This window comes from Oncorhynchus mykiss, chromosome 1 (assembly GCF_013265735.2).
Source record: "Oncorhynchus mykiss isolate Arlee chromosome 1, USDA_OmykA_1.1, whole genome shotgun sequence".
Classification (NCBI taxonomy): Eukaryota; Metazoa; Chordata; class Actinopteri; order Salmoniformes; family Salmonidae; genus Oncorhynchus; species Oncorhynchus mykiss.
In genome coordinates this window covers 54,191,019-54,204,497 of record NC_048565.1, presented here as the reverse complement: position 1 = coordinate 54,204,497, position 13,479 = coordinate 54,191,019, and the positions used below count along the sequence as shown (strand labels likewise).

General features: G+C 41.5%; 1 protein-coding gene across 7 annotated transcripts in view; it reads left to right on the top strand.

Annotated features, from left to right (window-relative positions):
- LOC110525336 (PHD finger protein 21A) overlaps positions 1 to 13,479 on the top strand; it is a 110,848-nt gene that overhangs the window by 19,489 nt on the left and 77,880 nt on the right. For 6 of the 7 annotated variants that reach the window (XM_036980401.1, XM_036980413.1, XM_036980403.1 and 3 more), the window contains 2 exons: positions 1,044 to 1,076; positions 12,068 to 12,133. In XM_036980401.1, coding sequence (XP_036836296.1) covers positions 1,044 to 1,076; positions 12,068 to 12,133 — 99 coding nt within the window. Of the gene's footprint in view, positions 1 to 1,043; positions 1,077 to 12,067; positions 12,519 to 13,479 lie in introns of those variants that run through there. The other variant, XR_005052162.1, reaches the window with a different exon arrangement.

Sequence of the window (13,479 nt, the reverse complement as noted above, 5' to 3'; positions counted from 1 at the left end):
GACACAGATCTGGGGAAGGGTACCAAAACATTTCTGCAGCGTTGAAGGTTCCTAAGAACACAGTGGCCTCCCAAACTTATTCAATTTAAGAATGATGAACCACCAAGATGGAGGGGGAAAAAAGAAACAATTTAATCAATTTCATAATAAGGCTGTAACGTAATAAAATGTGGAAATAGTTAAGTCTGAATACTTTCCAAATGCACTATTTGTGGCAACTTCAAGCATCCATTTTCATTACATGTTTGTTAGTGAGTAAGCATGAGTGTGCTAGATAATGGATGCATCCCAAATGACACCCTATTCACTACGCAGGCCAGGTCTTCAGCCTCCTTGCTGTTGCGCACCAGTGGGGTCAGGCCAGTGTCCCATAACCACATAGGTCACGCACCAGTGTCCCATAACCACACTCCCAGCACATTGAACAGGACTCTCCCAGAGGAGTGGTCAGCCACATAGAGTAGACCTGGCATCAGCGCTTTGAAAGGCCAGCTTAGTAAGTCTTCTGCCTAGTCATGTCCCATGTCACCTCATAGCAATAGGAACCAGATGTTTAGCACCCAGTTAATGAAGGTAGGTGGTTCTTTAGCGTGTTAGGGTTATTTTTATACTTTGTTGACGATTACACACTCATTTATCGATTTGTTTTAGTTATCTTCAGGATGAGTAGGCAATTTTTAACTCCGCCTACTGTAGGCCTATAGTATGTCTTTATAAAGTTGAATGTAAATACTGTATGTAAAATGTATCAGTATGTAATTTACATGTAAAAAGTCACATTTCAGTATTTTATAAAGTCATAACCTAATCAAATATTCAAATTATAATAATCATATACTATAATGATGAAAATACAAAATGTTGTATGTGTTATTCAATTTTATGTTTGTTCAGACTGAATGATGACCAATGTCACAATTTGGGTATGGGACACAGTTGAATGTTTTGCCTATAGGTTTCACTGTCCACAGGCTGTAGTAGTCTTGCGGAATGTCCCTGAATGCATTTGTTATCCTACCCACATGTATCTCTTTCTTCTACAGAAACTGGTCACCCAGATGAAACAGGACCCACAGGTAAATACAATTTCAGTTAATAATTGGTTTGTTTTCAGTAGACTGATGGTGCCGATAGGAATTGCAGCTCTGTTTCTACCTCCTAAGCAACTTTGCAGAATTTATTTAGTAGTTATTGCTTACATTATTAGCCCAGAACGTTTTTTGCATTATTACATACAGCCATAAATAACTTTTGGATATCAGAGCGGCGGTAACTCACCAGCGTTCCGACCAGGAATACGACTTTCCCGAATTGGATCCGAATTTGTATCCCCAAGGCAATTTAACTTATCACCGAGGGTGCTCCAAGACGTCACCGGTAGAGAAGAGGTATTCGGAATGGACTTGTCGTCTGACTCAAGGCGTGCACACCATCCACCGCTTCCAAGTGTATTACTTGTTAATGTTCAGTCCATGGAAAATAAAGTTCCAGAAAGATATCAGGGACTCTAACATACTCTGTTTCACGTAATCATGGCTCTCTCCGGATATACTATCCTCATCCGTACAGCAGCTTAAATGGGCTACTTCTTTGTGAGTTAATGAGGAAGCGGAACACCTCTCCATTCAAATTTTTGTGAGAAAATACAACTTGTTGGAAAATAATTTGAAATTGAAAAATAGTCTATAGATCACAAGCAGGCAGCGTGTGTTAACTGTCTTGTTGCGTAACAGTCACATTTTGGAACAGTGAGTGCATTCTGACATCACGTGCATAAAACAACTCACGCTGGGGTGACCGTTAGAGATATTTGGAACCCACAAAAGGTTAACTATGCATGGTGTGATTGTGGTAACATACAGGAACTCAAGCCCTTTTGTTCACCTGACCTAGAGTACCTCACAATCAAATGCCGATCACATTAGCTCCCAAAGAATTGTCTTTGGTTATCGTCACAGCCGTGTATATTCTTCCCCAAGCCGATACCACGACGGCCCTCAAGGAACTAAACTGGACTTTGTGCAAACTGGAAACCGCATATACAAAGTATATCTAAGAAAATTCAGGTAGCATTTACAGTGGGGAGAACAAGTATCTGATACACTGCCGATTTTGCAGGTTTTCCTACTTACAAAGCATGTAGAGGTCTGTAATTTTTTATCATAGGTACACTTCAACTGTGAGAGATGGAAAACAAAAATCCAGAAAATCACATTGTATGCTTTTTAATGTATAAAAGTTAGCCACCCCTAGCCATAAGAAGTTAAAGAAGCAATAAAACAAGCCTTCTTTAGACTAGTTGAGTATCTGGAGCATCAGCATTTGTGGGTTCGATTACAGGCTCAAAATGGCCAGAAACAAATAACTTTCTTCTGAAACTCGTCAGTCTATTATTGTTCTGAGAAATGAAGGCTATTTCATGCGAGATATTGCCAAGAAACTGAAGATCTCGTGCAGCGCTGTGTACTACTACCACCTTCACAGAACAGAGCAAACTGGCTCTAACCAGAATAGAAAGAGTGGGAGGCCCTGGTGCACAACTGAGCAAGAGGACAAGTACATTAGTGTCTAGTTTGGAGAAAAAAAAACGCCTCACAAGTCCTCAACTGGCAGCTTCATTAAATAGTACCCGCAAAACACCAGTCTCAACGTCAACAGTGAAGAGGCGACTCCGAGATGCTGGCCTTCTTGGTGTCCTTTAGTAGTGGTTTCTTTGCAGCAATTCGACCATGAAGGCCTGATTCACGCAGTCTCGTCTGAACAGTTGATGTTGAGATGCGTCTTACTTGAGCTCTGCGAAGCATTTATTTGGGCTGAAATTTCTGAGGACGGTAACTCTAATGACCGTATCCTCTGCAGCAGAGAACTGTGTCTTGTGGCAGTCCTCATGAGAGGCAGTTTCATCATAGCGCTTGATGGTTTTTGTGACTCAACTTGAAGAAATTTTAAAAGTTCTTTAAATTTTACCAATTGACAGACATTCATATCTTAAGGTAATGGACTGTCCTTTCTCTTTGCTTATGAACTGTTCTTGCCTTAATATGGACTTCTTCTTTTACAACAACAAAAAACGACCTTGCCATAACACAACAGATAGGCTTAAACGCTTTAACAAGGAAAGAAATTCCACAAATTAACCTTTAACAAGGCACACCTGTTAATTTAAACACATTCCAGGTGACTACCTCATCAAGCTGGTTGAGAGAATACCAAGGCTGTGCAAAGCGGTCATCAAGGCAAAGGGTGGCTACTTTGAAGAATCTCAAATATAAAATATATTATGATTTGTTTCACTTTTTTGATTCCATGGGTGTTATTTCATAGTTTTGACGTCTTCTCTATTATTCTACAATGTAGAAAATAGTACAAATAAAGAAAAACCCTTGAATGAGTAGATGTCCACATTTTTCACTGGTACTGTAAACTCTCGGTCCCAGCTTTGATGCACCTGTACTGACCTCGCCTTCTGGATGATAGCTGGTTGAACAGGCCGTGGTTCGGGTGGTTAATGTCCTTGATGAATATTTTTGACCTTCCTGTGACATTGGGTGATGTAAATATCCTGGAAGGCAGGCAGTGTGCCCCCAGGGACGCGTTGGGCAGACTGCCCCACCCTCTGGATAGCCCTGTGGTTTCGGACGGTGCAGTTGCCATACAAAAGGGGAGATACAGCCTGACCGGATGCTCCCAACGGTGCATCTGTCAAAGTTTGTGAGGGTCTTAGGGGCCAAGCCAAATTTCTTCAGTCTGCGGAGGTTGAGGAGGCACGGTTGAGCCTTCCTCACAAGACTACCTGTGTGTACACTGAAGACTTGAAGATTTCCACCTTCTCCACTGTGGCCCCGTCGATGTGGATCGGGGCGTGCGCCCGCTGCTGTCTCCTGGAGTCCACAATCAGCTTCTTCGTCTTGATGTTGAGGGAGAAGTTATTTTCCTGGGACCACTCCGGAAGGGCCCTCACCTCCCTTTAGGCTGTCTCGTCATTATTAGTAAATCAGGCCTACTACTGTTGTCTGCAAAAGTTGATTTATTTTTTTTACCACTTTTTCATGGTATCCAATTGGTAGTTAGTCGTCTCATCGTTGCAACTCCCGTATGGTCTCGGGAGAGGCGAAGGTCGAGAGCCGTGCTTCCTCAAACACAACCCAACCAAGCCGCACTGCTTCTTGACACAATGCCCACTTAACCCTGTAAGCCAGCCGCACCAATGTATCGGAGGAAACACCGTACACCTGGCGACCGTGTCAGCATGCACTGCGCCTGGCCCGCCACAGGAGTCGCTAGTGCGCTATGGGACAAGAACATCCCTGCCGGACAAACCCTCCCCTAACCCGGACGACGCTGGGCCAAATTGTGCACAGCCCCATGGGTCTCCTGGTCGTGGCCGGCTGTGACAGAGCCTGGACTCGAACCCCGAATCTCCAGTGGCACAGCTAGCGCTGCGATGCAGTGCCTTAGACCACTGCGCCACTCGGGAGGCGTGTCGTCAAACTTGATGGTTGAGTTGGAGGTGTGCATGGCCACGCAGTCACGGGTGAACAGGGAGTACAGGAGGGGGCTGAGCATGCACCTTTGTTGGGCCACTGTGAAGAGGATCAGCGTAGTGGAGGTGTTGTTTCCTAATCGTCACCACCCGTCAGGAAGTCCAGGATCCAGTTGCATAGAGCTGGATTCAGACCCAACTTAATGATGAGCTTGGAGCGTGCTATGGTGTTTACGGCTGAGCTGTAGTCAATGAATATAATTCTTACAAAGGTATTGCTTTTTTCTAGATGGGATAGGGCAGAGTGCAGTGCAATTGCGATTGCTTCATCTGTGGATTGATTGGGGCGGAATGCAAATTGCAGTGGGTCTAAAAAGGTAAGGTGAAGATGATATGATCCTTACCTAGCCTCACAAAGCACTTCATGATGACGGAAGTGAGTGTTATTGGGCGATAGTCATTTAGTTTGTTCCTGTACCCAAGAAAGTGCAGGTAACCAATGGTGGGGACAGCAGACTGGGATAGGGAGAGATTGAATATGTCCGTAAACACTCCAGCCAGCCGGTCTGCGAATGACATGGCTAGGTATGCCATCTGGGCCCGGCAGCCTTGCGAGGGTTAACATTCTAAAATGTATTACTCCTATCAGCCACGGAGGAGGAAAGCCCCTAGTCCTTTGGGAGCAGGCCGCGTCGATGGTCCTCAAAGCGGGCAAAGGTGTTTTAGCTTGTCCGGGAGCAAGACGTCAGTCTCTGCGACGTGACTGGTTTTCCCCTCGTAATCCATAATTGTCTGGAGTCCTTGCCACATACTGAATTGCGACTCCAACTCTCTGTACTGACGTTTTTCCTCTTTGATTTTATGTTTTTATGTAGAGCATAACTGGACTGTTTGTATTCGGCCATATTCCCAGTCACTTGGCTGTGGTTAAATGTGGTGGTTCGAGCTTTCAGTTTTGCGAATAGTGCCATCTATCCACGATTTTTGGTTTGGGTAGTTTTTTCTTTTTAGGTTTTCGTCAGTGGGAACAACATCCCATATACTCTTCCTTATGAACTCGGTCAGTGTATACATCAATGTTATTCTCTGAGGCAAGCCAGAACATATCCCAGTCCATATGATCAAAACAATCTCGAAGCATGGATTCTGATTGGTCAGACCAGCATTGAATAGACCTCAGCATGGGTACTTCCTGTTTGAGTATCTGCCTATAGGAAGGATCAGAATGGAATATCGTGATCTGATATGCCGAAGGGAGGGCGGGGTGGGCCTTGTAGCCATCCTGGAAGTAAGAGTAACAATGGTTGAGAGTTTTTAAAGCGTGAGTACTACAGGCAATTGGTTGATGTACAGTGGGGAGAACAAGTATTTGATACACTGCCGGTTTTGCAGATTTTCCTACTTACAAAGCATGTAGAGGTCTGTAATTTTTATCATAGGTACACTTCAACTGTGAGAGATGGAATCTAAAACAAAAATCCAGAAAACACATTGTATGATTTTTAAGGGGTAGTATTTTCACTTTTGGATGAAAGGCGTGCCCAGGGTAAACGGCCTCCTACTCTTTCCCAGATGGGAATATATGCATAGTATTATTACTGGTGGATAGAAAACACTCTGAAGTTTTTAAAACTGTTTGAATTATGTCTGTGAGTATAACAGAACCCATAGGGCAGGCAAACTTCCAAACAGGAAGTGGAAATTCTGGGGCTGGTTGATTTTCAACTCATTGCCTATTCACATCCCACTTCCTACGCCTTCCACTAGATGTCAACAGTCAGTAGAACATTGAATGATGCCTCTAGTGTGATGTGGGGCCGGATGGGAGGGGAATGAGTCACTGGTCTGGCAGAATGCCAGTTCCTGGTTATGCGCAGTACTCATTATATCTTCATGTGTTCCATTACTCTGTAGACAAAAATGAATGCTCCGGTTGGAACGTTATTTGATATATATGATGATAACATCCTGAAGATTGATTCTCTACTTAGTTTGACCAGTTTATTCGACCTGTTTTCGTCCGAGTTCGCCTGGGCCGGCGCCAGCTTTTGGACATGTGAGCTAAACGTGCTAGCAAAAGTAGCTAATTGGACACTAGTAATGGACATTATCGAAAAAAACAACGATTTATTGCGGAACTAGGATTCCTTGCACTGCATTCTGATGAAAGATCATCAAAGGTGAGGGAATATTTATGATGTAATTTCGTATTTCAGTTGACATGGCGGAGAAATGTATTTACGTCTGAGCGCCGTCTCAGATTATTGCATGGTAAGCTTTTTTTACGGAAAGTTTAAAAAAAAATCTGACAGTGGTTGCATTAAGAACCAGTGTATCTTTTTTTTTTTTCTTTTTTTTTTCTCCCCAATTTCGTGGTATCCAATTGTTGTAGTAGCTACTATCTTGTCTCATCGCTACAACCGTACGGGCTCGGGAGAGACGAAGGTTGAATGTCATGCGTCCTCCGATACACAACCCAACCAGCCGCACTGCTTCTTAACACAGCACGCATCAATGTGTCGGAGGCTACACCGTGCACCCGGCAACCTTGGTTAGCGCGCACTGCGCCCGGCCCGCCACAGGAGTCGCTGGTGCGCGATGAGACAAAGCCCTCCCTAACCCGGACGACGCTAGGCCAATTGTGCGTCGCCCCACGGTCGCGGCCGGTTACGAGAGAGCCTGGGAGCGAACCCAGGGACTCTGATGGCACAGCTTGCGCTGCAGTACAGCCCTGTGTATCTTTAATTATATGTCTATATTTCGTCAAAGTTTATGATGAGTATTTCTGTTATATGACGTTGCTCTCTGTAATTACTCCGGATAATTTGGAGGCATTTCTGAACATGGCGCCAATGTAATGAATTTCCTTCGATGCCTTTTCAGCGGAATGTTGGGGGGTGGTTCCGCTAGCGGAAACTGTGTCCTAGACAGGTTAACAAGTGCAATACACCAAATGAAAGAAACGTCTTGTTAATCTACCCATTGTGTCCAATTTCAAAAAGGCTTTACAGCGAAAGCACAACATATAGGTCGTTGTGTTAGGTCAAAGCCAAGTCACAAAAAAACACCTTTGATTATCTTCGTCAGATGACACTCATAGGACATCATGTTACATACATGTTTGGTTCGATAAAGTGCATATTTATATCCAAAAATCTGTTTACATTGGCACGTTACGTTCAATAATGTTTTGCTTCCAAAACATCTGGTGATTTTGCAGAGAGCCACATCAATTTAAAGAAATACTCATAATAAACGATAAAAGATACAACTGTTATTCACAGAATTAAAGATATACTTCTCCTTAATGCAACCGCTGTGTTAAGATTTCAAAAAAACTTTACGGAAAAAGCAAACCATGCAATAATCTGAGTACGGCACTCAGATATAAGCCAAACAGATATCCGCCATGTTGGAGTCAACAGAAGTCAGAAATAACATTATAAATATTCACTTTGATGATCTTAATCTGAATGCACTCCCAGGAATCCCAGTTCCACAAATGTTTGATTTGTTCGATAAAGTTCATCTTTATGTCCAAATACCTCCTTGTTGTTAGCGCGTTCAGCCCAGTAATCCAAATTCATGACACACGAGCAGACAAAGTCAAAACATTCTCTTACAGTCAGTAGAAACATGTCAAACCAAGTATAGAATCAATCTTTAGGATGTTTTTATCATATCTTCAATAATGTTCCAACTGGAGAATTCCTTTGTCTTCAGAAATGCAATGGAACTCAAGCTAACTTGCACGTGAATGCGTGTCACGAGTTCATGGCACTCTGCCAGACCACTGACTCATTCAGCTCTCATTCCCCCCTCCTTCACAGTAGAAACCTGAAACAAGGTTCTAAAGACTGTTGACAGTCTAGTGGAAGCCTTAGGAAGTGCAATTTGACCCCATAGACACTGTTTTCGATAAGCCAAGAGTTGAAAAACTACAAACCTCAGATTGCCCGCTTCCTGGTTGGATTGTTCTCAGGTTTTTGCCTGCCATATGAGTTCTGTTATACACAGACATCATTCGAACAGTTTTACAAACTTCAGAGTTTTCTGTACAAATCTACTAATAATATGGATATATTAGCAACTGGGACCAAGTTGCAGGCAGTTTACTCTGGGCACGCTTTTCATCCAAACGTGAAAATGCTGCCCCTTATCCCAAACAGGTTCATCAGAACAACAGTTTTCAGCTGTGCCAATATAATTGCAAAAGGGTTTTCTAATGATCAATTAGCCGTTTAAAATGCTAAACTTGGATTGGCTAAGAAGTAGCCACTGGAACACAGGAGTGTTGGTCGCCTATAAATATATTCCAGCTACAGTTTCAATAGTCATTTACAACATTAATAATGTCTACACTGTATTTCTGATCTATTTGATGTTATTTTAATGGACAAGAAATGTGCTTTTATTTCAAAAACAAGGACATTTCGAAGAGACCCAAACTTTTGAATGTGTGTGTGTGTGTGTGTGATATTTTATTCACAATGAATGGAAGATAACATTTTGACCCTCAAATGGTATACTTATTTTTTAGATTTTAGGGACAGCCTCCAAGATCTGATGCTAAGGAAGGGAGGATTGATAGATTTCCAATCGAATGAAATCCTTCTGCGGGCTAATGGGGAGGCAATGGCATGCAGAGCTGTCTATTTGTCAGAGATTGATTGTTTGGTACTCCGAAAAAAACATTTCTGCACTTGGCTGCGACTTTATTTCAAACCCTTTCTGAAGCATTTGATATATAGTAAAATAAATCAAATGGAAGTGAACTGGAGAATACTCAATCTCTGAAATTCCAGTTGAAGTTTGCTGGTTAGGGGAGTAAATTTCTCATAATGGAGGGAAGACGAGGTATATTGGATATTGGTGATATTGGACCCCTAAATATTTAAAGCCAGACTTGGACATATGAAATGGAATAGTATCCCGTGGAATTTGTAATGCTAATTCATTAATAGGAAAATATTCACTTTTTGAGAAATTCAATTTATAACCCGAAAACACACCAAACCTACGCATTAGGCCCACTACCACAGGGACACACACTTCAGGGTCTGAGATATATATAAAAGCAAGTCATCTGCATACAAGGAAACTTTGTGTTCCAGTCCCCATCTGTAGATACCACGTATTGAGGGTGTGGCCTTTAGCATGATGGAAAGGGGTTCTATCGCCAGGGCAAATAACAGAGGGGACATTGGATATCCACTGCATGTGGCCCTTGATAATGGGAAATACTTAGAAAAAAAACTTTGTTCAAAGTACTGATGCCTTGGGTATTGAGTACAACCGTCCGACCCAGGTAATTAAGTTCGCACCAATGCCAAATTTTCCCATTACAGAGAATAAATATTCCCATTCTACCCTGTCAAATGCCTTCTCCACATCTAAAGAGAGAACTACTTCAGGAACGTCCGAAGATGCAGGAGAGTATGACATTAGGCAGACATCGAATGTTAGAAAAGGAGTGTCGACCCTTAATAAACCCTGTCTGATCTGTTATGTCTGTCATAGTGGATTCTAATCGAGAGGCAAGCAATTTCGCCAATACTTTTGCATTTAAAAGTGAGATCGGTCTGTATCGGTTTCAAACATTTCAAGCAGGTGGTGGTGGAGTTTGGCATCAAACATTGTAGAATTCAATTGGGTAGCCATTTGCGTTAGCGATTTTCCACTTTGCATTGCTGTTATTGAATTAATAATCTCTAACTGCAAAGCTAGATCCATTCCCTCTCTTCTCTGTATTAAGGGTAGGAGTTTCCAAATTGTCAAAATCATTCATAATTGAATTTTCTTCAGGTCCTTCTGATGTGTATAGATCATAATAAACATTTGATAGTAGTATTGATTTCAGAAGGACTACTTAAGACACCTGAGGTGTTGTGAATTTGAGGGACCAGCTGTGAGGCAGATTTGCACTTGAGTTGATGAGCTAGAAGTCGACCAGCCTTTTCCCTATATTCTTAAACAGAACAATTAGCTGCAGCTCAGCCTTATCTGTGGATAGTAAATTGTACTGAGTTTGAAGACTCAGCCTTTGTAAAGTTCTGGTGATGTAGAGGCGGAATATTGTTGGTCTAATTCCAGAATTGCATTGATCAGCTGTTTTTAATTTTCCGTTTATTGAGAAGAGAGGAATAGGAAATTATTATTAACAACTTTAAGTGTGTCCCAAAGTGTAGATCGAGAGATCGGTTCGGTTTTATTTGTTTCAATAAAGACAGCAATTGCATTTGATAGAATGGTGCAGAATAAATTGTTTGAAAGTAGGTTAAGTCTCCATGTGGGGGTCTGTATAGTTCAGTGAGAGGTCGAGCGACAGAGGAGCATGGTCACTAATAACAATGGCAGAGTATTCTACTTAACAGAGGGGAGAAGAGCTTTATCTACGAAGAAGTAGTCTATTCTAGAATAGGAGTGGTGCACATGTGAAACATTACTTTTTCCTGTTACTAGGAAAAAGTAATCTCCATGGATCTACAAATCCTGCCTAGCTTATAAATGCAGAAATAGCGCTGGACATTTTGAGGGAGATGATGATCTAGGGTTTGAGTGGTCCAAGACTGGGTGGATCACACAATTCAAGTCGCCTCCAAAAATTTAATCGTGCGGGTTGAGATTGGGACGCAAAGAAACAAGTTGGTTAATGCAATCAACATTATCCCAATTGGGAGCATAAACATTTACAATTTAAACAGAGGTGTGAAAGAAATAACCAGATACCATAACAAAACTCTGTGGATCTGAGACTGTCAGCAGCAGTAAATTATACTTTCTTGTAAACTGTACTTGTTGCTGTTCCCCTTGCCTTAGCATTGAATTTTGAATGCACCTGTACATAGCCCACCTATAATTTAGCCCAAACAACTACCTCTTTCCCTACTGTATTTATTTTATTTATTTATTTTGCTCCTTTGCACCCCATTATTTTTATTTCTACTTTGCACATTCTTCCACTGCAAATCTACCATTCCAGTGTTTTACTTTCTATATTGTATTTACTTTGCCACCATGGCCTTTTTTTTGCCTTTACCTCCCTTATCTCACCTCATTTGCTCACATCGTATATAGACTTGTTTATACTGTATTATTGACTGTATGTTTGTTTTACTCCATGTGTAACTCTGTGTCGTTGTATGTGTCGAACTACTTTGCTTTATCTTGGCCAGGTCGCAATTGTAAATGAGAACTTGTTCTCAACTTGCCTACCTGGTTAAATAAAGGTGAAATAAATAAAAAGCTGGTTGAGAGAATGCCAAGAGTGTGCAAAGCTGTCAAGGCAAAGGTTGGCTACTTTGAAGAATCTCCAATATAAAATATATTTTGATTTGTTAACACTTTTTTTTGGTTATCACATGATGCCAAATGTATTATTTCCTAGTTTTGATGTCTTTACTATTATTCTCAATGTAGAAAATGGGTGTCCAAACTTGACTGGTACTGTTTGTGTGTGTGTTTTTTATATATGTATGTATGAATGTATGAACCAACCAAACTGCCTTTTCAAGTGAACCTGGATGTACATTTTTGGAACTTGGTATGAAAGTGCCCTAAAAAGAGCTTTGCCTTCCTTTGCAGAATGCTGATCTGAAGAAGCAGCTCCACGAACTTCAGGCTAAGATCACAGCGCTTAGCGAGAAGCAGGTATTTCAGGAGATGATGCTGACACAACGCAAGGCTGTCCCAGGTTGCCCTACATGAGAGCAGACACACCAATATTGATATGCGTTTGAAACACATGATTTTTACAAATTAAAATGTGTAACCAGTTGGTCCTTTTAGACAGACTAATTTGTTTCTTTAAACATCATATTCGAAGATACGCACAAATTAATCATGTATGTTTATTTCGTTTAAGGCTTTATAAATCCCAATGAGTAATTTGTCACTCCCTCTGTGCAGAGCTGTGTGCATGGGCAAGTGAACACGGAATAGACACGCAAACATACTGTTTACACAGCTAATGTCTTGTGATGGATGCTCTGAGGCAGAAATTAAAGCACATTATTTTTTGGAATGTGTTTTCTCTTCCCAATGTGCTCTGTCTCTTTTAGCAGTATTCTGCCCACTGTGAGGCTCACCTAGTGTGACTTCCACAACGACTTGTTTTCCTGCTGCTTTCTCCATTCTGTCAAGGGAGCTGACTAATCAATGTGGTTTGTGACACACTGACTGTTCTCTGGAACAATTCAAAGAACATGGAATATATTCAATATATAGAGTGTTGGCTCTTTAGTTAAAGGGATACTTCGGGATCTACTTCCCCAGAGTCAGATGTTATTGTGGATCCCAGTTTTATGTCTCTCTGTCCAGTATGAAGGATCCGATACCCATAGACTTCCAGCCATTGCACTAGTTAGCATTGGCTTGCAATACTACCTATAACATCCTTCATACTGGACACAGAGACATAAAAATGGTATCCATGAGTTTTTCTGACTGGGGCAGTAGATACTTTTTCTTGCCACTATGTGAACCCTTTGGAATTACTTGGATTTCTGCATAAATTGGTCATCAAATTTGTTCTGATCTTCATCTAAGTCACAACAATAGACTAACCTAGTGTGCTTATAATAGCACACATTATTGTATTCAATATAGACATAATTTAAACATTCACAGTGTAAGTTGGAAAAAGTATGTGAATCCCTAGGCTAATGAGTTCTCCAAAAGCTAATTGGCGTCAGCTAACCTGGAGTCTAATCAATGAGACGAGATTGGAGATGTTGGTTAGAGCTGCCTTGCCCTATTAAAAAACACTCAAAATCTGAGTTTGCATTTCACAAGAAGCATTGCCTGATGTGAACCATGCCTCAAACAAAGGAGATCTCGGAAGACCTAAGATTAAGAATCGTTGACTTGCATAAAGCTTGGAAGGGTTACAAAAGTATGACAAAGCTCAATGAGGTTAAGAAGAGTGTCAGCTAAAGACTTAAAGAAATATCTGGAACATGCTAACGTCTACGATTCGTAAAACACTAAACAAGAAT